This window comes from Vulpes lagopus, chromosome 8 (genome assembly GCF_018345385.1).
Source record: "Vulpes lagopus strain Blue_001 chromosome 8, ASM1834538v1, whole genome shotgun sequence".
In the NCBI taxonomy this organism is placed as follows: Eukaryota; Metazoa; Chordata; class Mammalia; order Carnivora; family Canidae; genus Vulpes; species Vulpes lagopus.
Genome location: NC_054831.1, coordinates 14,534,259 through 14,561,777, shown reverse-complemented (window position 1 = coordinate 14,561,777; position 27,519 = coordinate 14,534,259). Strand labels below are relative to the sequence as shown.

The 27,519-nt window shown below is 36.8% G+C and overlaps 1 protein-coding gene across 1 annotated transcript; it reads right to left on the bottom strand.

Moving 5' to 3' along the window:
* Window positions 1-321: 321 nt before the first annotated feature.
* On the bottom strand, window positions 322-24,023 carry ATP6V1B2 (ATPase H+ transporting V1 subunit B2). Its single transcript, XM_041767535.1, has 14 exons — window positions 23,845-24,023; window positions 17,523-17,578; window positions 12,331-12,429; window positions 11,480-11,573; window positions 11,270-11,347; window positions 10,703-10,842; window positions 10,224-10,325; window positions 9,780-9,877; window positions 8,588-8,711; window positions 6,892-7,042; window positions 4,895-4,977; window positions 3,394-3,498; window positions 2,412-2,541; window positions 322-598 (listed from the first exon to the last, which is right to left on the bottom strand). The coding sequence occupies exons 1-14, from the start codon at window positions 23,978-23,980 to the stop codon at window positions 459-461; spliced, it is 1,536 nt and encodes a 511-aa protein (XP_041623469.1). The 5' UTR covers window positions 23,981-24,023; the 3' UTR covers window positions 322-458.
* Window positions 24,024-27,519: the final 3,496 nt, after the last annotated feature.

Below are 27,519 nucleotides of genomic sequence, written 5' to 3'. Positions count from 1 at the left end.
GGGAAGAGGCTCTTGGCTCTACAGAGAGGCGGCTTCTTTCAGACCTGATCCTAGCTCTAACTTGGAGATCAAAGCATTATAACTTCAGACAATGATAACTCTTGAGGGGGCTGAGAGGTAAGGTCGAGGAGACCATATAATGAAGACATTATTAGGCAACTAACTACACCACTATGTACAAACACACACACATCCATAGGAAGACTGTACCTCCATCCCTGCAGCTACTTTTAAAAAAGCACTGATGATCCAGGTTTTCTGAACAGGGGATATTTTAAAGTCTGTTAGAAGTTTAAAACATTGCAACACTGGCACAATATGTTACCTATTCTTTGTTTTTAATTACAGGGTAACAAGGTAAACTCCAACACAAAGATGGGGGGATGGGGAGTGCAAAAGGAATAAAGAAAACAGAACCAGTATTTCACAAGTGTATCGAGCCAGCGATGAAGTAGCAGCTAATGCTTTGCAGAGTCTCGAGGATAAAATTCACTCAGCGTGCTCTGAGGGATCCTCTTCAGCATTTCTTTGGGGAAGATTCGGAGTAGTTGCCAGCCAATGTCCAAAGTCTCATAGACAGTGCGGTTTTCATAAGGACCTTAGAAAAAATTGAAATTGAATGAATAAAGGCAAACTACTTGCAACTTATCAGTGTTATTATTTATTCCACTGTATGACTACTATAAGCATAAAGTATTATAAAAAAAAAAAAAGAAAGAGACAAAGCAGTTAGGTCTCTTAACACTGGATGCAACCAAATGTGTAGGCGAGGGTTCAAAGAGTAAGTACCATTAGAAATCAGAGTAAAGGGCGAGGCCTGCAAGCTAGAGGCAGCAGGCCATCTAGTGTGTATGAGACAACTCTGTGGACAACTGGGTAGGATTCTAAATACCTGGAGTAATGAAAACTAGACCCAGTGTTTTGTCTATGAATTGAAAAAGGCAGTTTTCCAGGAACAGAGGATGACTGCCACCTGAACACTTTGAATAGGTCAGCTGTTTTCAAAGTTGTTACTAGCTATTCTTAATAGCAGAGTCATTATTATGCAAATAAATTTAATTTCTTAACCAAGGAATCAGCGCCTGAAATTCTGGGCTCTTTTCTCTACCAGAAGAATTTCAATTTTTATGTTTTTAAGCTATTATAGTTTTCCATTAAAAAAAGTATACATATTTTGTGGAATTCAGTGTTAATAAAACATGCATCAAATAAATATAAGAGTGTAGTGTGATGCATTATTCCAAAGTTAACACATCTGTGTTGAGTACCAGTAAGGTCAGAACTAGTGGGAAGGAAGAGACCAAACAGCTTGAAAACTATACATGTGCTATGTAATGAAAATCATTACAGTCTTTTCAGTAGAGGGACTAGCAATAGAATTAATAATAAATTTAATCAGGAAAAATGATGAAAAAGCTGGCACTAACAACCAGGATGATGGGACAAGGGTTTGGAGTAGGTCTTAAGACTCAAAGTGTGGTCAGAGATCAGCAGCTTTCCGTATCACATGAGAAACTTGTCTAGAAACAGGATCTCTGGCCCTATCTAGATCTACTGAATCAGAATCTGCAACTTAACAAGCTCCCCAGTTGATTCAAAAGCATATTAAAATTTGAGAAACACTGGATTAAGGTTCAGTAATGGAAGTGAAACCAGAACAGGATATTTTAAATAAGAAAAACAGAAATCAGTAAATATTTGGTCACTGGGAATTAAAGGAATAAAGCTATGAATAATGCCCAATTATTGAGCTTGGGCTAGGTAGGATAATGTTCATGCAGGAGGTAGATAAAATGAAAAGGGAATCACTAGCCAGGTGGCCAGCTTAAAAAACAAAAACAAAAACTTTGGGTTCTGACCACTCTGAGCCTGAAGAGATGGCAGCATGAACAAAGGTATCCTAGTTGGCCGTGTGGGATTAGAACTTCAGAAAGAGGGTATCACACACAGCAATTTAGTCACCAGCATAGGGAAAAAGTCAGAGCTGGAGAGGAGGAGGAAGAAGCACAAAAAGAACAGGGAGCTAGGCCTTTGAGAACACAAACAATGAAGGAACAGGAAGATACAAAATCAGAAAAGGAGATGAAAATAAGCTGATCTGAAAAGCCCCAACTTCCCAAAGCAAGAGGAGGTCACTGCAGAGAGGTAAGGAGGAAAGAGAACCAGCAACGGAGGTGGCAGAGAAGCAGCCAAGTGTAAGGAAGGGAAAAATTCAGATGGAAGCTAAACAGACTATGAAGTTGGAGGCAGAGAGGAGGGCGCCAGAGAGCTAAGTGCAAAAAGACAGGAGTTGAAGAACCCTCTTCTCTAATCAGAAAGAAAATCATGTAGAAACCAATGCAAATGTGGGAAAGAAGTCTTCAAAACTATGCATGAGCTTGTTTGTGTTTGTAAGAAAATAGTCATCTTACCCTGAGCAATGAAGTTCCGCTCAAACTTCTGCAGAAATTCCAAGTAAAGAAGATCATCTGAGGTAAGGGCTTCTTCTCCAACTACGGCTTTCATGGCTTGTACATCCTTACCAATAGCATAACAAGCATACTAAAGAGAAAAAAATATTTATATGAACGCAAATAAGATTTTATAAATGTTAACAATAATCTGGGCTATATATTAAGAGTATCTGTAGCTATCTTCTTCACAAGAGACCACAAATGGAATTTCACATTTACAAACACAATTCACATAAAGTTCATATGAAAGTATCAGAAAGATTTTATTATTAAGTAGTCTCATTGAAAAAGGAATCTTCAGGCATGGGCATTACTAACACTCTCTAAAAAATATACTTCCTCAATATGTCAATCAGCTTCCATTTTATAGAGCACTTGAAAGTCAGAACTCATACCCAGAGAAATCTACTTGAAGGTCAAGAAAAATATCCATGGTATGAGTAAGGTTTACCATTTCAAAAGCATCCTTTTTTATTTATGCTTGGTGAACACTCTCATACAATCAGAGAAACCAAGGATTTCACAGAATATACAAAGCTGTATGTATCCCTTAGTGTTCTAGTCACTGCTTCATTTCTAAAGTACAAAATTAGAGAAAATTTTCAGGACTATTCTAATTATGGTTAAAATGGCCTTATGGCTTGTTTTTGTTTGTTTTTTTATTTTTTATTTTACAAACTACTTGTACAGCATTAGATGTGGGTTTCAAGCATATTTTAATCTTGCTTATCAGCATCTATCCTTATAAAAAAAAGATGACTGCTTGCTTGATTCTAATGAATGATTATATATACTACATGTAACCTATACTAAAATTCTACTTGGATGGGGAATAAGTACAGTGATATGGGAGAAAGATAAGAGATATAAGACAGCAGAAAGAATGGACTACGAAAGGTATTCTTTTCTTTAAGCACCATCCTTAAAAGGATATACCTACCAGCTGGTTAGATACATCGGCATGATCCTTTCTGGTCATACCTTCTCCAATAGCAGATTTCATTAACCGTGATAACGAGGGCAGCACATTAATAGGTGGGTAAATCTTGCATAGAACATACGGGAAAAAATACATTTAAGAACAAACTCAAGAATTACCAGAAACATTTTGAAACTCATTATTATCCCTTAAATCATATAAAACTGATGTTTCCTAGAGGGGTTCTAATATCTTTTGCTAGTAAGAAAATGAAGTGAGACTTTATGGCATAGTATTTCTTTAAGAATCAAACTCAAAAAAATGAAGTCTACAAAAAGCAATATAAGATTTTTTTTTTCAGATTTTCACTAGATTTTTAACATTTGCCTATAGCACCAAATCTAAACACCCTTCTGAGCTCTAACTCATATGATGACATACCACATAAAAAGATTAACAGTAAGTAATTCCACCTAAAAGCTAATAGAAGTTGGCATCTGTTACAGAACCATCAATCTTTTTTTGATTATTCAGTCATTAAAAAAAAAAAAAAAAAAGAAATCTTGTCATTTAATGACATGGATAGGGCTTGAGGGGATTATGCTAAATGATATTAGTCAGACAGAAAAAGATAAATACTCTTATGATCTCACTTATATGTGGAACCTAAAAAAACCCGTGAGCTTATGGACAGAGAGAGCAGACAAGTAGCTGCCTGAGACAAGGGCTGAGCAAAATGGGTGAAGGGGGTCAAAATGCACAAATTTCCAATTACAAAATGAAATGTCATAAAGATGTAATCCAGAGCATAGGGACTATAGTATGCATAATACTGTATTATGTATCTGAGAGTGCTAGGTAAAGTTCTCTCTCTTTTTTTTTTAAAGACTTTATTTATTTATTCATAGTCAGAGAGAGAGAGAGAGAAAGAGAGAGAGAGGCAGAGACACAGAGGGAGAAGCAGGCTCCACGCAGGGAGCCCGATGTGGGACTCGATCCCGGGTCTGCAGGATCACACCCCAGGCTGCAGGCGGCGCCAAACCGCTGCGCCACCGGGGCTGCCCTAAAGTTCTCATTTTAAGGAAAATGCACTTTGTAATTATGTGTACTGATGGATGTTAACTGGACTTACAGTGATCATTTTGCAATATATATCAATATCAAGTCATTACTTTGTACAGCTAAAGCTAATATAATGTTAATTATACATCAGTAAAAAAAATTTAAAAAATTTTTTATATTAATAAGGTTGGTAGATATTACTATGGAAGAGAAGACCCATAAAAGTTCTTTGAGACCACTGACTCCATTTTAAGGTACAGTACAGAAAAGTGGAAACTTAATTCTTAATACTGCTACTCTTACAACAGGATTTTGGTATATAGAGATGACAATTACATGAGAAATGAGTTATTATTTTCTAAAAAAATAATTCCTAGGAGTGAAGTCAAAGTCACTAATCCCTAAGGATGACTGGAGAGCCAATGTTTAAGCTTCATAGTACTGCCGAAATGTCACACACCTGTCTGTTGTGTAGCTGCCTGTCCACGTAGATCTGCCCCTCGGTAATATATCCAGTCAGGTCAGGGATGGGGTGAGTGATATCTACCAGAGAAGACATCTGACATTAGTCTCAGTGTCCACAGCATACAAACATACCCACAGGAAGTGAGTGTGCATTACTTACAGCATTACATAAAATGGTGCTCTTTAAAATAATTTTCTGTGATAAAAGAAAAGTGCTGTATCCGTGCTAATATGTTAAGCCACTAGACAAATGTGGCTACTGAGCACTTGAAATGTGGTTAACGTAAGCAAAAAACTTTATTTTAAATTTCCTCTAATTTTAGTGAACTTTAGAATTTAAACAGCCAAACGTAGCTAGCGGTTATCATATTGGATGGTATTACTTACAGAGTTGCAGCAGTTAGATACGTATTAGCACATAAGGTAACTCAGCTTTCAGAAAAAGTACCATTTCTCCTAGTTATTTCTCTCCAAAATATAAATAGAACTCCATTTTAAACAAAGTTCCCTAGCAGAGGATTGCCAATTTAATATATACTGAAAAAACATTCTTAGTTCATAAGCTATTTCAGATGGATACACACCATTTCAATATGGAAAATACAGGAATGTTAGATGAACAAAATTCCACTATGCGGTCAGCGCTAAAAAAGTTCTATAAAGGAAGATGTTCCTAAGTTAGTTAAATTACATAAAGTAATTTCTTAGGTACTTTCTTGGAACAAATAATGTTCATCTCGGAGACATTGTAGTGTGAATTACCAAATCAGACTGCCTGGGTTCTAAAGCTATCACTTCTTAACCTCAATAGATTACTTTAACCTCCCTGTGCCTCAGAATACAGCATTTACCTGAAAGTTGCTACGAGGATCAAATGAGATTAATACTTGAAATGTAAACAGTGCTTAATTATAATGAGTTATTATTGTTTCTGAAAATGCCTTGTAAAAGTGCTTTCTAAACATTGAGATAAGGACAAAAAAGGAGAATAGAAGAGGAATACTGACTGGTTTCATCTCCAAGCATACACTCAAACAGGCACTGCACCGTGTGCTTTCACATACAAAATAAAACAGTCATTTTCAATCAGCTTCTGGTGATCAATCTGTCCCTAAAGTCTTGGTGGCATTCAACTATTTGTGCTCTTCATCTGATACTTAAAGCTACCTTAATTTATTGGTGCATGTACATAAAAATATCCAACTAGATTAACTTATGTTAAATAGAGACTGAATTAAAAAAAAAATTTCCTCATATCTAGATCAGTGTCCCACAAATAACAGATATTCAACAGTAACCTAATAAATGAAAACTGAAAATTCTAATTACAAAGAAAATTGTTTTTCTTCTTCCATAAAAGGAAGATTATTATTTTTTAAGATTTTATTTATTCATGAGACACACAAAGAGAAAGAGGCAGAGACATAGGCAGAGGGAGAAGCAGGCTCCAGGCAGGAAGCGCCATGTGGGACTCAATCCCGGGACTCCAGGATCGTGCCCTGAGCCGAAGGCAGACGCTTACCCACTGAACCACCCAGGCATCCATAAAAGGAAGATTATTATGGGCAGTTTACAAATGAAAATTTTCATTTAGAAACAAATCACTAGTTAAGAAATTCTCAAAGGATAAGCCCTCCAAAGAATTTCAACTCCAAAACAAATGAACATAGGGGGAAAATGCAAACGAAGAAACAGACTCTTAACTACAGAGAAGAAACTGAGGGTTACTGGAGGGGTGGTGGGTGGGGGGATGGGTAAAATAGGTGATGGGGATTAAGAAGGGCACTAGGGATGAGCACCAGGTATTGTATGTTAGTGATGAATCACTAAATTCTATACCTGAAACTAATATCGCACTGGATGTTAACCAGCTGGAATTTAAGTAAACACTAGGAAAGAAATTAAAAATTTTCAACTCAAAAACATAGATGTTCTTAGAATCAAGTCTTTACAATGATTAGGTCTGCTCTAATCCAAAGACCAAAAACTTACCATCATTTGGCATGGTGAGAATAGGGATTTGAGTAATGGAACCATTTCTACCTTCTACTCGACCAGCGCGTTCATATATTGTAGATAAATCTGTATACATGTAACCTGGGAAACCTCGTCGACCAGGAACCTCTTCCCTGGCTGCTGAAACCTGACAGTAAGACAAGAAGGAGAAAGTCACATACTAGAATATGAAAAGAAAAGCTTAGAACACGTTTGCCTGAACATGCTCAATCACAAAGTTGGAAGCATCATCTTTTAATTTTAAATACTGTCTCTAGAAGAAGATTTAAAAATTTACCAATACAAGTTCAGATTATTCTGCAACAAAAACGTTGACAACTGGGGACCAAAAGTTTTTTGCTACAGTCATATCACCATAATGAAAATCTTCAATAACTTGCTAGAAAAAAATCTGCTTGCAATTTTATAAATCAAAGGAAGTTATTTTAGAACTAGAAGAACATTCTTAATTCAAAGATCTATTTCATGCCATGGATCTTGCCATATTAATGTAAGCTAATGATAAAAAGGTCAAAAGGGAAGGAAATATATACCAGGAATCATTTGATGCGGTTTACATATTTAATGTAATCCTCACAATCCTTCCAAAATGAGGAAGGAAATGCTGTTAACCCCAATTTACAGCTGGAATCAAGGGTCAGTTAAATAATTTCCCAAAATTACAGAGCCAGGAAGTCCATTCATTTCACAACATAATACTTATGAACAGTCTTTCTCCTGGAGACATGAACATTACATTACAGCCAAACTCTAAAAGCATTAAGCCCAACCTTTTAGGTGCTACTTTGGCACCTCCAAAAGAGTATGCCATAGGAGTGTTACTTAAAGTGTGGTCTGCAGGCCAGCTTTTATTAATGTGCAATGAGATAACACAGAAAGTAGGGTAAGCATTTGAAAAACTCTAATGGCAATCTAAGAATAATTTTGTCTGTTGAAATTAGCTTAAAAAAAAAAAAAATCCAGGCTTATAAGTTGTGTATCTTCTTTAAAGCATGCCCTTTTCTACTAACTCATTTTAATCGTACTTTAGAAAATTACTGGTCTGTGATGGATGGAAAAAAAGTCCTTTACTGGAAAAGCATTGCAACAGAGTAAGATATGGTGATAGATCTCAGGGACTTTAAAGAAGCTACATATTTATGTAGCAGGTCTCTTCAAAGTCTTTTTTCCCCTTTTCACATGTTTAAAAGAGTAACTTAATCAAAATTTCAATAACTTGTATTATAATGAACACCCCAAACTTCTGGGTGTAACTGCTAGAATCTTAACACCTAAATAAACACCCAGTTTTCTAAAGGAAAAAGTTCTAAACAGGGTGCTGTTAGAGTATGCTCTTCATTTATTCAAATACTAACATTATTAAAAATGAAATTCTGAAGAGGGTTAAAAATTGACAATCTGGACAAAGAACATCCTGGGAGAGTAACTGAACAAAGAGCTTGCATCATTCATTCCCTTTTAGAATAAATTCTTAAATGCATAGAGATGTGACAGTATGACTAGGCTAATGATTTAAATCGCATAATCATTTCAACTAAGTTGACAGTTTTCCTTCTCAATTAAGGTATTCTACTAATATATGAGTGAATTTAAAAAAACATGATTAAAGAAAAATGAAAACTAAAGAGACACAATAACTCTGAAAAGTAATCCATTTTGAGAAAAAAGTTACCTCTCGAAGTGCTTCTGCATAAGAACTCATATCTGTTAGGATAACCAATACATGTTTCTCACATTGATAGGCCAGAAATTCAGCTGTAGTTAGAGCCAAGCGAGGAGTGATAATTCGCTCAATACTGAAATGGAACATTAAGTCCTTTGTTATTCCAATAAAAAGGCCAAAGACAAAACAACATGATTCTGGAAATTATAGTCTCCCTTCAAAATTTATTTTATTTTATTTTACTTTATTTATTTATTTATTTATAAGATTTTATTTATTTATTCATTAGAGACAGAGAGAGAGAGAGAGAGAGGCAGAGACACAAGCAGAGGGAGAAGCAGGTTCCATGCAGGGAGCCCAATGTGGGACTCAATCCCGGGTCTCCAGGATCACACCCTGGGCTGAAGGCGGTGCTAAACTGCTGAGTCACCTGGGCTGCCCTCCCTTCAAAGTTTTAAATAAATTCTGGGAAACTTAAATATGTTTAAGTTTTAAGTAAATAAATTTATTTTAATAAATAAAGCAATTATTACTTTAGAAGTAAGCATTTATTATATATTTTCATAAGAATTACTTAATGCTACAAAGTTAGATTATTTTAGAAATGGGTCCATAATTATTCAAATTATATCCCTCTTGGGATCCCTGGGTGGCTCAGCAGTTTAGCGCCTGCCTTCGGCCCAGGGAGTGATCCTGGAGACCCGGGATCTAGTCTCACATCGGGCTCCCTGCATGGAGCCTGCTTCTCCCTCTGCCTGTGTCTCTGCCACTCTCTCTCTGTCTCTCTGCATGTCTCTCATGAATAAATAAAATCTTTAAAAAAAAAATTATATCCCTCTCAAAACAGAGAGAAACAGAGAGGGAGGGAGGGGAAAAAACAAGAGTGGCTAGTTCTCAGCCAAGAACTAGAGAGAAGGAAAAGAATCATTTATTGAATATGGTCTGGGTACTAGATAACTTACATGTATTCTCTCATTTAAGAAGTACAATAACTATATGAGACAAGTATTATTCGTCATATTTTCTAAAAGAGAAAACTGAACTTCAGAGCCTACGTGATTCGTCAAAAGCCAAGTAACCAGCAAGAAATAGACTCCTAGCCCCATGTTGCTTTCACTGTAACATTTTACTTTCCTTGCCTTAAGTACCATTTTTTATCTGAAGCCTGAGTGAACAGAAAGAAATAGCTCTATTTACTTACGTTGGGTCATTAGCCAAGTTCAAAAAGAGGCAGACATTGTCCATTGAGCCATTTTCTTCAAAGTCAGATTTGAAGAAGCGGGCAGTTTCCATGTTTACCTAAATAGCAATGAGTTCATCAGTGCTGGGAGAAGAAAAATTCTCAGTATTTCTGAAGAAGGCTCATCTATGGATCTACACTGTTCCTTCTTTTGAAATTTCAAGTACCTCCAAAATTTCAAAAACAAAAGCCAACAGAGTAAACAGTCTGCTTTGGGCATAAAGAAAATTATTCTTAAATTTTGTAGTCAATGTTAAATTTTAATCCTGAGTTTACCCAAAATGCCAAGTTGTAACTCCTCTGCCTAGAGATAAATCCAAGTATGTGTGTTTTGTTTTCTACACTGTTCTAATAAAATAAACAATCTTATTTGTTACGCTAAAACAAAAAAAAAAAAATACTTACACCCATAGCAGCAAATACAATTGCAAAATTTTCCTCACTGTAGTCCACCACATCTTTGGATTTCTTTACCAAACCAGCCTGGCGACAGATCTGAGCTGCAATCTGATGAGACAGTACAAAAGAACTGAGTTGAGCTCTAAAATAACATTTATTTCTACATCAAAATAACTTTTATCCCAAACTTTTTGGAATTGCAATTACATATATGAAGTAATGTTCTAAAGGACTTTACCCAAAAAAAGCTATTTTGTATTTTTGTAAAGATTTGTAAGAGTAAGCAAGAATATAGATATCAGGCAAGGATAAAGATTCAATTTAATTTGATTATATAAACAGTAACATTGAGTATTATCGAAATGGTATTAGGTACAAGTGAGTATTGCTGAAAACCTTTTATTTGGCTTCTTACTAATAAATGAAGCATTTAGAAATTCTCCCTTGTTAAATTTCACACCAAACAGAGCCTACCTAGCTCTCACCTCATTGTGTGGTAAGCCAGCAGCAGAGAAGATTGGAATTTTCTGCCCCCGAGCAATACTGTTCATGCCATCTATGGCTGAAATGCCAGTCTGAATCATCTCCTCTGGGTAGATTCGACACTGAGGATTGATTGGCTGGCCTAATGCATTTCCAAAAGAGAAAATTAAGACATTAAGATTTTCTTTCTTCTCTTAGAAAATCAGTTATTTTTTAAAATCTGAAACTGTTTAAGAAATTTTCCAATAGTCTTTTGTAGACTCACAAAACACATGGTAGCAGAATAAATCCCTAAAATTAAAGTATGCAAATAAGAGAAAAATCCTAATTTAGAAGCCATTTACATTTGTATCTACATTTCAGATACACAAGTAATACTTTATAATATCTTAAAATATTTTATATAAAATTTTAAGATGATTTCTAGAAAACAAATTTATTAAACATTAGAGCAATTAATATGGACCATATTGGTCATCTACTTAAAATATCACAAAAATCACTATTTGACAAAGATATAAAACAGAAGCTATTTTCTTCAAAAAACAGAAACCCATTTATCATCCTACCCATGATGTCAAGGAAGTCTTCAGCCAGTACAACAGGACCTCTATCAATGGGTTTTCCTGATCCATTGAAGACCCGACCTGTGAAACAGTAACAAGACAGGACAGAATGGACTATGACTCAAATAGGTGTAATTTTTAAGAAACATCCCATGGAATTATGTTTAAAAGAAAACAGATCTCTGCTCAGTATGCATAATAACATCCATTTACCAAGCATATCCTCAGACACTGGTGTTCGGAGAATATCCCCAGTAAACTCACAGGACGTTTTCTTGGCATCTATACCTGATGTTCCCTCAAATACCTATTGAGAAAGACAAGTAATCAGAAGGGCAAAAGGAATTTAGACTGTAAGTACTTAAATGTTATTTGTCTGTTCAACAGCCCATATAAAAAAACATAAAGGGATACTATTTTCATTATAATGAACAAAGAGATGTCCATGGTGATGAACCAAACTGCCAACTTATAGACCAAGGATCATGACTAGTCCACCTCCATAAAGCTAAGAATGTTTTCACATTTTTAAAGGGTTTAAAAAAACAAAAAAGGAAAAGGAAGAAGAATATGCATCAGAGACCTTAAGTGGCCTCACAAAGCCTAAAAAAATTATTATCTAGCCTTTTAAAAATCTTGCTGACCCTTGCTCTAGATCACTTTTTAGGGGAATACGTATTTGAGAAAACTGGCATTTCCTATAATTCGTAACATTAAAAACTAGGTATTATAAGAGACAACTTAAGGAAACAGACTCAGACCTTGTTTTGTTTTCATCCCATAACCTATAAATTCTGCCTTTCATCTCTCTCCTTCCATGTGATTATCTGCTTTGTTTTATCCATTTAAAAAAAAAAAAAAGGTTATTTGCCAGTGGCAGTGGAGCTGTTGGGCTAGAATGGATACAGGTAGCCAACATTAGGTAAGACAACAAGAAAAAATATTTTCTCCCCACAGCCAGTAATCAGTCTCTAAAGACAGACTTACGCTACGATCTCTAAAAAAGGCAAGAGGTGTTCCTTATGTTTTTGTTCAACTGGCCAGGTTTTGAAAGTGATACTTACCTGAACCACTGCTTTGGAACCACTAACTTCTAGAACTTGCCCACTTCTCTTCGTGCCATCTGGTAATGTCAAGTGGACAATCTCAGCATATCTGGGAAACTATACAGGAAAATATAAAAGATCAATAACCAATATTTTAAAACTCCCCATATTACTCTATATGCTCCCCCACCCCCCCAAACCACACAGATATATACTAAGAGTCTATAACATCCTCAGGTAACATCTTTAAAATACTTAAACACTGGCACATAAAATGGTAAACACAGCATAAGGTCCAGAGAAAGCTCCATAAAAAGAGCAATTAAATTTTTCTCCCATGTAGATGTTTTAAACTCTGAGACTAAAGAAAAGGCATAAAACTTAACAATAACCATGTTCCCACTACTCAGAACTGATGTTTGCTTCTGGGCCGTTTGTATACTCACCTGTATACTTTGTGGGGAGGCAATAAAATGCCAATTAAAAATACAATAATTGCTATCATAAGATAAATGCTCACCCCTCAAATTCTCCTAACCAAATATATATTCCTCTTCTACTTTTAGTATTTTAAAATACTAAAAGGTTTTCAAAAATAGATGTTAGTGTTCTATTTACATAAATGGCAACATACTAAATATATCATCCTGCAACTTTTCTTTTTCTTCACTTGGCATTTTAGATTCTGTTATGTATGGTAATATTTACCTCATTTTTTTCAACATAATCTGTTGAAAAGTGCATCACTACTTTGAGTGATATGAGGGAAAATACCTGTCAATTAAAATACGGTGCACCACTGTGAAACTTTTGATTGTGGAGATGCTAAGGTGAATAAATGGGTATCTTAGAATTAATGTTAAAACAAAACAAATGTAGTTGAAATCAAATGACACATTTTATTTAATTGTTCTCTACCAATGGAGTTCAAGGTTGTTCCAAATTTACACTATACAAACATGCTACGAGAGCATTCTAACACGTGGCTCCTCATGCCATATGTGTTTTCCCTAAGGTATCTGGTTACCAAGTGGTGGGCTACATAAAGGCTATGCCCGTTCTTTAAATTTTCAAATTACTCCGCAAAGGAACTGTATTTACAGTTTCCTGAGCAGTATACAAAATCATCTTTTCCTTACATTGATGCCAATCTTGTATTATTAAACTTTAATTTCTGCCACTTTGATAAAATAAAAAAAAATAGCATCTATTCAACTTGCATTTTCCTATTTTTCCTAATACTGAACAGCTTTTCATGCTCACTGACAATTCAAACTTCATTACCTATGACTGGCTTATATCTCTTATTCACTTTTCAAGTGGATCTGCTTTTTCTTTAATGTGTAGGAGTTTTATAGATTCTGGATATTAATCCTTTTTGTAAAATATGTGCTTTCACCGTTTCTTGTCTTTTAATTTTGTTTATAGTATCTCATCATACAAAAGTTTCAAAACCTTTTATGTAATAAAATGACTTGTCTTCCTTTATGATTTGTGCCTTTTGTGCCTTGTTTAGGAAAACCTTCTAATCTAAATTCATACAAATGGTCTTCAGTTTTGTCTTCTAATAGGTTCTTCAGGTTTAGGCCTTTAATCCAATTGGCTTTGTTTGTGGTATGCAATTTTATTTTTCTCATTTTCATTCTTTCTCACATAGGCAGCCAATCACCCCAATACTATTTGCTAAGCAGCACAACATGTCCCCCATTGACTTGTAATGCTGCTTTTACCATTTACCAAGTCAAATATCCAGCGTGACAAGACCCGGTTTCAGGGTGCTTAATTTTGCTCCAGTGATACAACTGCTTATACCTGCACCACATCTTTAATCTTAATTACTTTATCCCTAACTGATTCTGTTGCCTAGTGGAATCAATATATTTACCACTCAGTCTTTTCATTCATGAAGGAATCTCCAATTATTTTAAGTCTTCCTTTTGCCTTTCAACAAAGTTTTATGGTTTTCTATAAATAATGAGTTATGGTATACACAACACTCCTGATTTCTGTAGACTGACTGTGTCCAGCAACTCTGTGTTATACCATTGTTTCTAATAGTTTGCTCACTGAATGCCTTGGATTTTCGTTAATTTTAAGACCAAGATATGATGACAGCTGGCCCTTTTCCCTCCTAACACCTTTATTTGGTTCCAAATACAAAGATGGACAGTGGTGGTGACAACCAGACATCCTCATCTTACTGCTGATTTAAAGGAGAACGTTAACCAGAGTCTCTCCTTAAGTATGTTGTTTGCTATAGGTTATGGCTGGATATCTTGTAAGAGGTTAAGGATATTCTACTCCATATTTCCAAAAGATCTTTTCTTTTTTTAAAGAAATGAGTAACTTTATCAGACACTATTTTTATCAAGACCACAAGCTCTTAATGAACTGAATATTAAGCTAAGTTACTGATATATTTCCTAACATCAAATCATCTTTGTATTACTAATTCTATTTGTCATAATTCCAGTGATTTTTTTTTTTACATAGTTATTTTTGCTTAACTCCAATATATGGCTGTACTTTTATTAAGAATTTTGGAATCTGTGTCTCTAAGTGAAGATAATTGTCTTTCTTTTCTAGTACACCCTTTGCTTTGGAAAGCAAAGATACGCCAACTTTATAACATGAATTCAGTAGCAGTCTCGGTCTTCTACTCTGACACAATTTGTGAAAGATTATCTACTCCTTGATCTTTTAAGTCAAAAACAAAGCCACTCTAAATCTGGTGTTATAAAGCCATTCCTACAACTATATGTAATTTATTTGTGAGTTTTCCTCAGCTGGAGCTGTACTCCAAGCAAACATTCAACGAAACTTTTTAAGCACTCTTAAAATTATTTCCTCAAAATGTTTTCTAAAGTCCTTCTCACTACTCTCACAGCATCCCACACTTAGCCTTCATAGCACTTGCTTATTAGACGTGTTTATCTGCATTATATTTGCTTCTCCACTACATGATGTTCCACTGGGGGAGAGTCCACTGTTCACCATTATCTTCTATTCTAAGTGTTTAACATAATTGAAACATGAATATCTGGGGGGCACGTGTGAGGCTCAGTTTGACTTCAGCTAAGATCCAGATCTCAGGATCCAGGAATTTAGCCTGTGTCAGACTAAGCAGGGAGTCTGCTTGTCCTTCTCTCTCTGCCCATCCCCCTGCTCCTGCTCTTTCTCTTCTCTCTCAAATAAACAAAATCTTTAAGATTTCTGCCCGGTGCTGTGAAGAAGCAGGGCTGTACTTCCCCACATCCAGGAAAGTGCCGGAGCTGAGGTCTCCAAAATATGGTTTAGACGTCGTTTGAAGTCAACCCTTAATCAGTAACACTGACCGGGTACCTGCCATTCAGGCGTCTGATGCCCAGTGATGGGCGGTTGTCTCAGTGAGGTTTTTGTTCTGTTTTGTTTTGTTTTTTCAGTAGCATCTTTTTTATTCAGAAAAAAAAAATCCAAAAAACAAAAAAGTTTTCCAACCACACACAGGAGGGGTTTGGGTAGGGGGAGGTGTCTGTCCATCCAGCCCCCAGCCCATGTGGTTTTGGCAGCAATAAGGTGTGTGGGGTAATGGCCCAAAAAATAAAAATGGTGTACGTGTGTGTCTGGGGAGGAGAGGTGTGCAAAAGTAGTGGGGAGTGGTAGGGGGCGGGGACGGACAAGGTCAGTACTGGGAATGCAGCAGGTGGGAAGCCATTTCATAACATTTCTTGTTGATCATACCACCGTGGACACCTTCTTTGCCCATTAGCAGGACTAGCATCTTGGCAGTCATGGTGACAGTGATGTTGAAAGTGGACGCTTGTTGACAGTGGGGAATATTTTTGTTTTCAGTAACATACTAACAAAAAAGTTTCATGTTTTTAAAATATGAACCAAAAATGTTATCTAATAAAGATTATAGGAAAAAAAGGAGAAGGATTAAAAAAACAAAAAACAAAGAAAGCTTCCTATTTTTCCCTCAAAATTAAAAGTGTAGGATCTTCTCTTTCACAAAACATTAATGTACACCTGCCTAAATCTTGCACAAATTGCACTATATTAAGACTTTGAATCAAACTGTAGACTAGTTGGAGACTGTGGTCAGGAGGTAAATTTGTTCTGTTTAATCCTGAGGTTAATTTGCATAGGTACCTCGTGGGGGTTTTTTGTTTTGTTTTGTTTTAAAGATTTTATTTATTCATGAGAGGCACAGTGAGGAAGGCAGAAACATAGGCAGAGGGAAAGGTGGGTTCCCTATGGGGAGCCCGATGGGTGACTCGATCCTGGGACCCCAAAGGCAGACGCTCAACCACTGAGCCACACAGGTGCCCCTGTATAGGTACCTTGTGATACACAGAAATATAATCTTAAGTGATAAAACTGAAGAGACAATGCACTTTGCCCTTTCTTTTTAGAAATGTTTTTCAATTTATTTTCTGATTCCAGAGGAGTCACATCTCAAACATACTTCCATCATTACTTTTCTCAACAAACTAATAATTGTGTGCCTTTCCCCCTAACGCACCCCAACACTAATCAGTATAGAATTACTGTTCTAGAGAGCATAGTATATAAACTATTTTTTCCTGAAGATATTTTGATCATAGAGCTCAGGTAGGAGGCTTTTCCTAGGGTATTCAATTATGGTCTGTAATCTATGATAACAGCAATAGTGTTTATAATTCTTATGTATAGGTGAGGCTAAAAAGCCAACATATAACTAAGGATCCTGACAACAATCTAAGAAAACTGTTTTTTGCATGAAGATTTTTAGTTACTGTTGAGATAATTTCTTCTTGTTTATTTATTATTTAAATTCCAGTGTCAGGCCCTCAAAGATAAAAGTAACTGTTCATTCACTCAAAGACCTTAAAATTTAGTAAAAGGACAAATACTATTAACAAATAATTAAAACTCATGGCAGTCTGTGACAAGAGCCATAAGATGCCACATAGCTATATAATAACCTAAAAGTTATAAAACACACTCACAGATTATTATTGTTTTTCCTCAATAAATCTATGAAGTACAACTGACACCCCCCTCAAATTTTTATAAATTTGCATATCCACTACTGGAATACAGTCTTCTGACTTTCAAAACTCATCTCCTATATAGCACTGACATTCAGACTAAAGAGTGGGTTAAAAATCATTAACATGAAATTTAAAGGACTTAGTGCCATGTTTTTAACTACATAAATGGTGAAATGATAATCATAGTGGTATTACCTTAACATGATCTAAGATCACTAGTGGACCATTGACTCCTGATACTGTCTTGTATGCTGGAAAGAAACAGAAGAATCAGCTTTAGTCAAACAGGACAACAACCTCCAATTATCTCTGCAGTATTACCAAAAAGCTCCTCTCTCTACCGCACCTATTATAAAACAGAGAAAACAAATACAAAAATTTTTTATTGAATTTATAAAGCATGCCTGTACCTGTACACCTTTTCACCATCTACCCTCATCCAACCAAAGCATTATGCATTCTTACCATACGTCAGTCAGTCTTAAGGACCCAGGATACAAAAACAGAGGCACAGAGGGGCAGAGTTATTTTAAGAGTACCCAGTTTTATATGGAGAGGGGGGACAGAGTTAAGGTCTGCTTAACAGTGGTATAGAGGGTTTGTGGAGCAGAGCAAAATCCTAGCAGTAGTTCTAACCTAGAAGAGAAAAGGAGATGCTTTAGAGGTGACACTTAGCAAAGTAGGTAAGGGAAAGGAAAGCCTCAAAAACTGTAAGCATAAGTGACAGAACTCACAAAGGAAATCTGAGAAAATGTCGAAATCTGAGAAAATGTCATCTGTGAGATAAAAAGCCATCATTAAATGAGGTCATAAAAACCACAGGGAAAAGAGCTTTAGGAGAGGGGAGTGACAAAAGAATGAAACACCAGAGGTCAAACAAGATCCTTTAAAAAAAAAAAAAAAAGTGTTACTGTCAGTTCAGAGGCTTCTATTTTCACTGTGAATTACTCTCTAGCAATAACTTATCTATTAGTCTATAAGGAACTACCCAAATCCTTCATTTTAGAAAGGGGTAGCTATCCTGCAATTCTACACCTACAAACATGTCAAACATAATGGTGATCAGGTATAAAACAGAACACTCAGGAGACAATCTAACAGCATCAGAATTAACCACACTTCATAATCAGAACCGCTAAAAAGAGTAAATGTCTAAAGAAAACTTACTAGAAGGCTTTGAATAGGTGATGAAAATCTGTCAACTAATTGAGAATTTTTCACTTGTTTGATTTCTTATGAGGTCTTGGGATAGAGATTTCTGGCACAAATGTAGACTCCCGAGAATGAGGAAACCATTTACTATAACCATCTGTCCACTCAGGGGGCTTACGAACTTAAAAACAATTTCTCCATCCAGGAAGCAAGTGCCCTGGTACGAATGTGGGGAGTAGGAAAGCAGTATCGGGGCACGCACTTGTTATTCACACTCATAGGACATTTAAACTTAATACCAAATATTTGCTTGAATATCTGTAATTGTAAATATCTCAACAGAGGCTCCCAAATTATTTTTTAACCTAGATAATAAAAGGCAAGTCACAAATTTAAAAAGTACTTGAATGTATGGTACTGTAAAAGAATTAATCATTTGTTCCCTTTAAATTATAGAAAAGTCTAAGCTGTTACATTTACTTTTATGAAAATCCTTCCCATTGCATGAAAATAATCTAATACTTTGAAAATAATTCCCACCTCTAAAAAAATTTATTTGTTGTTCTCATTTTTAGTGTGTTCAAGCATTCAGTTTTTAAATGACTTTCTAAAATTGCTATATAGAAATGCAAAGGGATCTACATTTGAAACATACTTTCTTAGAACCTAGTTTTTAAAAATATAGAAACAACATCTCAAAACCTTCACTTAAACAGTCAGGGATAAGAGTAGGGTGCGGGCTGGTGGGGTTGGGGAGAGGATCTACCTTTGAGATTTAGAGGCAATTGTCTTGAATAAAATCTAACCAACAAAATCCTTCAGGTTCTGAGAATTCTCTCTACTTTTTCCACCATGATTTGCACCTCCTTTGAACTTTAACCTCTACAACAAAGATGCTTCAGAATCTCATGTTTAAATTCAAGCTCATTTAAATTATGAAGTTTTGCCAGTCACAAGCAAAAGCATGACCAAGAGAAAGAAACTAGTCATTGTCTTTGCTGGAAACACTGAATCAACCTGACTCCTATTACAGAAGATTCTACTTCAATCAAAAGCAGTCTCTAAATTTGCAACAATGTATACAGCCCTTAAAAAGCCTATAGATAATCATCCAAATTAACTGATTAATACCTACACCACTAATATATATTTAATAAGTATTTGTCAGGAATTCTCACTTAATCTCCATAACAGATCTATGAGTTAACTAATATTCCAAGTTTTAGAAGAGAAAAATGACTCTCAGAAATCAAGTAACTTGCCCAAGGACCTGAACTTACATAGTCTGGCTCCAAAGTCACTTGTTCTTTTAACTCTGTACTACAGCTCAAATTCCAAAACTGAACTGGTTGTTTTTTGTAGCCTGGTACACTCTTGTAATTATTTGCAAGAGTTACGTAGCTATACCACTCAAAATTAATTTCATGAGTCTGCAACTTTAGCTATGAAAAAAGAAAAACTAACTAATGCACTGGACAGTATTTCTCTTGTGTCTACATTTTGTCACTACTGCTAAACAATGTTTCTTTAATGGTAATATAGTCGCTGGAAGTTTTTAAGCAGAAAAGGGAGAACCTAATGGAGATGCTTACTTCAGCAGCTTCTCCTCACTGCAAAGCATGGAAAATGCAAGGAGACTACTTCAGATACAAATTAGAGCTTAAGCAACACACTTGATTTAAATTAAACTGACAAAACACAAACTGAGCTAATGTTATAATTCAAACTAAATAAAAAATATCACCAAACTTTACATCTGAAGAGTGCTTTACACTTAACACAGAATATCTTCAGACAGATTACCTCATTTCAGCTTCACAAACTGCTGGGAGGTAGGCAAGGCTGATACACCACTCTACAATAAGGCTCTGAGAAATCTGTTACTAAATAGGAGAACCAGACTTAAAACTGGTTTTTTGTTTGTTTGGCTTCTCCTCCCCAATTCTAAGGTTGCTAATCTATGACCTTATAATATTTCTGAATTTAGTTTACAATATAATTAAAAATATAGATGACAGTTCCTAACATTTGTATTACAAACAGGTACTAGAAGACAGTTTATATAGCAACTACAGCTCTTTTTCATGATAACAAAACTATTTAAAAAAAATACAAGAAGAGAAAATGATATCAAACACTACTTTTTAACTCTCGACAATATTGATATGGACTTTCTCACCATTACCATTAACAGCCCAAAGCAGAGAGAACAGTTTCAAGTAAGGCAGCCAAAGACATTAAGCTGCTCTTCCAAAAAAGTCAAAACCCATTCACAAATTATACAAAAATTTCTATTTACCAAAATAATGACCATTCTTCATTATGAAAATTTCCAAATGAGTACGAAGTTAGGTCTGCAAGGAATATTCAGAACTTCTGACAACAATGATACGTATTTACTTTACATGTGAACACATTTTACAACCAAAAAGTTACATCTTTGATTCTGATCAAGGAGGCAATAAATATTTATGGACTAATATTTCAAAACCAATATTACAAAGGTTTTAAGAAGCACATGTTTTATCAGATGACATCCTCTTCCTCCTGCAGGATATGAGATTGTTCAACACTAGAAACACCACTTAATGATTGTGAAATTTTCAAAGAGAAAATTAGGCGGTCATTGCACAAGAAGAGATTCAGTGCTCTAGCCTCCACCTTATTAGCAAAACAAAAACCCCAAGCAATCATCTTCTATTGCACAAGAACAGCACAGACCCACACCCTGACAGGTGGGCAATGAGGGAGAGGTTCTAGAAAAAGTAGGCCTTATGATTTACTTGACTTTTTACTAAGGCTATCTCTGCTTCATGAAATAAAAAACCTAAGGTTAGTTCTGATCTAAGGTCTCAAGATTATCTAATTCAAACTGTTCAGTGTCTAAAAGTTCTATATGTATTACTGAATTTTGCTTAAAGTTTAAACCACAATTAAGTTTTCTTTCCTTGTAAATTTAGAAATTCAACTAAAGTGCTCAAGATTATTTTAAGCCTGTGGATCTCATTTTCCATTTCTTGTTAACAGACTATAATCATGAAGTTGTTTTAAAACAGGATCCAGTTTGTACAGTGGTACTGCCAATATTATTTGTCCCATTCCTTCATTCAAAAGCTCACATTAAATAACTACAATAACGTACCACCTAAGATGGTATAATCAATCTTTAGAAAAATTGAGATTAAGCAATATTTACTCAGAAGCAATGAAAACTGTGGAACTAGAATCAAGAATGTGACAAATTAGAATGATATTCAAACGTAGTTAGCTGTTAGTCTAAGTATGGTATCATTTATGCTTTTTAGAATAACCAGGATACAGAAAGGCAACTCAACCAAGTGTCCCAACTCCCTATTCTGATTCCATCCACATTAAGAATAAATTATTAGAACAAGGGGTTTAAAGGCAAGTGATAAAACAATTACAAGACACCTTCTATGTGTCAAGCGCTGTACTAGGCACTGAGGATACAAAAAGGATTCCTGACTTTCAGTATGAAACATTGTATTGCAACAACTCTGTCAGGAGCAATCTCATCTGGAATTCTTTAGCCACCGGCTAAACACGCAAAGAATGCTGAAAAACCAAACTCACTTCTCTTAAGGGTTAACAATCATAGAGTACTACTTATAAACAATTGTATTATTTCAGTTGATACTCTCTGAATTGACACAGAATGAATAATTATAGGGAAAGTGGCTACTACACCCTTATCATCATCTCCTAGAAGCACCACTACGTCTATCTATTCAACCCAAAGAAAGGCAAAGCATGCAAATGCAATTCATAAAAGCAAATATGAATTGTTAGTTATCAATTTATTGTCAAAATCTATGTAAGAATGCAACATCTGTTCATTTTCCTGAAACATTCACTTCAGCTTATATAAGCCTCCAGGAGGCATTCTCTCAGATAATTCTCAGTGTAAAAATCACATCTCAGCAAACCATGGAATCAACTGTGTTTTCCTTCTTCCTCACGCTGCAGTGCTGTCATATGACCCAGCGACAGATCAGGATGGTATTAGTCAGACAGGAGAGCGCCTGGACTGAAACCCTTCATCTCAAATTCTTTTTAACCAGTTTGCCACCCACAAACCGGCATTCTGGCTACTAACCAGAGCAAACATAGTCTCACCACCTGGGGAAACACCAGCTTTCCCAAGTTTTGAAAAGAGTCTATTTCCAGGGCTCATCCCCAATTCCTTAAGGAAGCTGCAAAGAGAACCGATGCCCCACAACTGTATTGTTTGGTAATAAAAATCCATTTCTTTCAGAACGGCTGGGGAGCCCACTTAAAAGGCTTATTTATTAAGGTAGTTTTTTTTTTTTTTTGGATTTATTTATTAAGGTAGGTTTTTTTTTTTTTGGATTTTTTCTTTAAATAATCACAACATTTAAACATGCATATGATAAGTTTTGCATATAATAACACTTGGCTTTCCCAAGACAGCCTTGCATTTAACTGTGATAGGTTGAACTCCTCTGTAAATGAAGAGTCGAAGGTAAAAAAAAAAAAAAAAAGTGATAATTAAATGGAATTTTAGGGGCCCCTGCTGGCTCAGTCCATCGAGCATGTGACCCTTGATCTCAGGGTCGTGGGTTGAAGCCCCGGGTTGGGCTCAACGCCCAGCGTGGAGTCTAGATTTAAAAAAAACAAAAACAAAAACAAAAACAGATTTTTAGTTTCTGCTCTGTCAATAATTAAGTGTTTAAAGTCTGGCAAGTCCCCGTCCCTCCCAGAACCTTAAGCTTCCCAATGGTAAAACGAGAGGGTTAGACTAGATAACCTGCAGGGTACTTTTCAGCCGTAGCTTCTCTGCTATCAAGGTGTGCTCCGGCGCAGCGGCCCCTCCGCGGAACACCTCCCTCGGGCTGCGGGCCTGGCCTCCGTCCACGTCAGCGATCGCACGACGCCGGCCCCCCCGCAGGGGCTCCTGCCCATCCCTGGAGGTCCAGGCCGGTGGAGGGAGATGGGAAGGGGCGTTCCCTCGACCCCACAGACCCAAATGAGGTCAGGGGAAGCTTGAGACTGAAGGGGCCAGGCCGCGGCCTCCCCTCGGAGAGAGAAGCCAGGGCCCAGCTCTAGGCTCCAGCCCAGGGAAGTTGGGGAGGGCGGGGCACGGGCCGGGAGCCCACCGACCCCGGGAAAAAGTTCTCGCCGCGGCTCCTGCCCTCGACCCACCGAGGTTTACGAAAACACCAGGTACACTCAGATCTCCTCCTAGAGACAGACTAAGGGGCAGGGTGGGCGGGGTGAGGGGGGGGAAGCAGACCCCCCTCCCCCGCCGAGCAAGTGAATGGGGAGCAAGAGGCTGAGCTAAGTAAGGAGCAAGGCAGGAATCGTCTCGTTCTCTGATACTCACTGAGGCGAGGCTGGGAAAGGTAGTTCCGGCTAACCGCCAGCGCTTGCTCCCGAGATCCCGCAACCGGCCCACTGGTGGGCACGGGTAGCTCGGGTGCGGCCCCGTTCACGATCCCCCGCATCGCCCGCAGCGCCATCTTGTCTCCTCCGTCCCGACTGGCCCCGCAGCCGCGCCGCGCAGGCGCAGATATAGCCGCGGTGGCCTAGGCTCCCGGCTCCGCCCATGCGCGCTGCGGAGCCTCGGCCTTGCCCCGCCCATCGCCCCGCCCATCGCCCCGCCCCCTCGCGGCTCCTCTCCTGCAGCCTCGTGACTCCGGCTCGGGGGTGGGCGGGGCTGAGTCCGCGCACTGGCGAGGGGAGCTGACCAGCGTGCTGCGAGGGAGGGCGCGGGGCCGGGGCGGCAGGGAGAAGCGTTGCGAGGGTCCCGGGAAGGCAAGACTTAATAAGAGAGGAAGAGAAGGAAAAAAGGGAGGCGCATGAAGGCACGGAGGGGGAAGAAAGGCGAGCGCAGAGAAGAAAAGGTCAACTGGTGTCCATTTCCATGACCTTGAATAACGAAACCTCAAAGCACTTTGTAAAAGAGAAAGATGCTCTAGGGGCACCTGGGTGGCTCAGTGGTTGAGCATCTATCTGCCTTTGGCGCAGGGGGTGATCCCTGGGTCCTGGAATCAGAGTCCCGTATGGGGAGCCTGCTTTTCCCTCTACCTGTGTCTCTGTCTCTCATCAATCAATAAATAAAATCTTTTAAAAGAGAAAGAGAAAAAAAATGAGTGAATTTGTTCTAGTGATTGACATAGGGCACTTTGTGCCATCATTTCTTGCACTTTACTAATCCAATGAATTCATTTATGCATCTATTCAGAAAACAGGGTGAAATATGTAGGGTACTGATAGCAGTGTGAAACAAAGTGTGACATATGTCGATACTATTTAAGAGATAGAACTCATATAAGAATGACTAGGTGGTTGTGGAGGTTGACAAGCCAGGCTTAGGTAGGGCCTGAATGATTGAATTGATTGTGGTGCTTTTTTTTAGGTGGGGAATAGAGAAGGAAGTGAAGAACTTTGCAGGTGGTGGTGGAGGAAAAGTGAAAAGCTAATTGGGGATCTGTTTAGTTACGTTTCCAGTGGAGTATTCTGAATGAGATTTCTATTTGATTATATAGGTAAATGCCTCAGGAGACGATACCTAGGCTGAATGAGATCAAAATTCATGACTTATCACCATGTAGGTAATATAGAAATAAAAGAAATAAGTCAGAGAATGGGTGTACTGTGGGGAAGTGCTAAAGACCACTTCTATGGGATCACTAAGATTAGGGGATGAACAAATGTAGAGTATCCTGCAATCAAATTTGGGATGATATTAGAGTTGGAGAAAACCTAGAACACATGTCCTAGAAGCAAAAGGAAGAGAAAAGCTTTAGGACAGATTATTGTATAATGCCAAAAACCAAAGAGAAGGCAAGTCATAAAAGTATTACAAATATTCATTGTATTTGGCCGTTAGAAAACCATTGTGATATGATGGGACCATGGATGCTTAAGAGAGCAATAAACTTTTTCACATATGCGAAAATTTTAGGATTTGAACCATATGTCATGAGGGTATATTACAAATTAAGTGAATATTACTTGGTTATTTAAAATCTATTTTAAGTGAATCTCATTTTCATGCCATTTGGTATAAATGCCCACAGCTCTTTTGAACCATACCACTGAAGCAAGTGTTCCTTAATTTTGAGTGATATTGAGCATCATTTAGTATGTCTTAATAATTAAAGAAAAGAAAGAGAAAACAGTATGACACATAATGTTGCTTTAATTTCTGAGAATGACAATAATTAGGTTGGCAAAAACATAAGGAAACAAGAATTTTCATATTTATTGCTAAAAGTATAATTGGTATGATATCTAAAAAGCAATTTGGTGGTGTCAGACTTACCTATTTACCTATATCAGTATATATGATGAATATTTTCAATTATATATGATAAACATCACATAGTATTATATGATATGTGATCTATATTGATATACATATACATGGATATATACAGACATATTCATTGAAATATTTAAAAATAACAAAAATCTAGAAATAATCTAGATGTCCATTCCTAAATTATGGCCTATCAAGTCAAAGGTACTCCTTAACCTTTGAAGAATTCAGCATAGACTTAAGTGTTGAAATTAAAAAAAAAATATATATATATATATCAAATTAAATTAGTAAGTTTTTTAAAAAGCAACTGCAAAGTAGATAAATTTGTAGGCATTTTAGGTAGTATATAAATATGAAGTATTATAAGTATATATATGTTTATATAAGCACAAATGTAGAAAAGTACATATATCTACATATAAGTATGTATGTATATATGTACATATATAAGTATATATGTAGATATATGTGAGAGAATTCTACCTCTTAATTTTTTTTATTTTATAAAATACTTTCTTTCTTTATTTGAGAGAGAGAGCATGAGAAGGGAGGAGAGGAAGAAGCAGGCTCCCCAGGAGCAGGAAGACTGATGCAGGGCCCTGAGATTATAACCTGAGCCAAAGGCAGGAGCTTAGCTGACTGAGCCATGCAGGGGCCCCTCTACTTTTTTTTTTCAGGATTTTATTTCTTTATTTGATAAAGAGAAAGCACAAATGGAGGGGGTGAGGGGGAGCAAAGGGTGAGGGAGAAGCAGACTCCCTGCTGAATGGAAAGCTTAACATGGGGTTCAATCCCAGGACCCTGAGATCATGACCTGGCCTAAAGTATTTACCTCAACATTTATTTAAAAATTTTTTAATTTAAATTCAATTTCATTAACATTAGCATTACATTACATAACATTAACATTCATTAATATATATAATATATATATTAGTTTCAGAGGTAGAATTCATTGATTCATCAGTTGCATATAACACCCAGTGATCATTACTTCAAGTGCCCTCCTTAATACTCATCAACTATTTATTCCATTCCCCCACTCATCTCCCCTCCAGAAACCCTCAGTTTGTTCCCTATAGCTAAGAGTCTCTTATGGTTTGCCTCCCTCTCTGTTTCCTTTTATTTTATTTTTCTTTCCCTTCCCCTATGTTCATCTGTTTTGTTTCTTAAATTGCACATATGAGTGAAATCATATGTACTTGTCTTTCTCTGACTGGCTTACTTTGCTTAGCATAATACCCTCTAGCTTCACCCACATTGTTGCAAATGGTTCATTCTTTTTGATGGCTGAGTAATATTCCATTCGATATATATACCCTTTCTTTATCCATTCTTCTGCAATGAACATCTGGGTTCTTTCCATGTTTTGACTATTGTGGGTATTGCTGCTAGAAATATCGGGGTACATGTGCCCCTTCAAATCACTGTTTGTATGCCTTGGATAAATGCCTCATAGGGCAATTGCTAAGTCACAGGGTAATTCTATCTTTAACTCTTTGAGGAAACTCCACACTGTTTTCCAGAGTTTGCATTCCCAATAACAGTATAAGAGGGTTCCCCTTTCCCTGCATCCTTGCCAACATCTGTTGTTTCCTGAGTTGTTAATTTTAGCCATTCTGACCAGTGTGAGGTGATATTTCATTGTGGTTTTGATTTGTATTTCCCTGAAGCCTAGTGATGTTGTGCATTTTTTCATGTGTGTGTTGGCTATCTGGAGGTCTCCTTTAG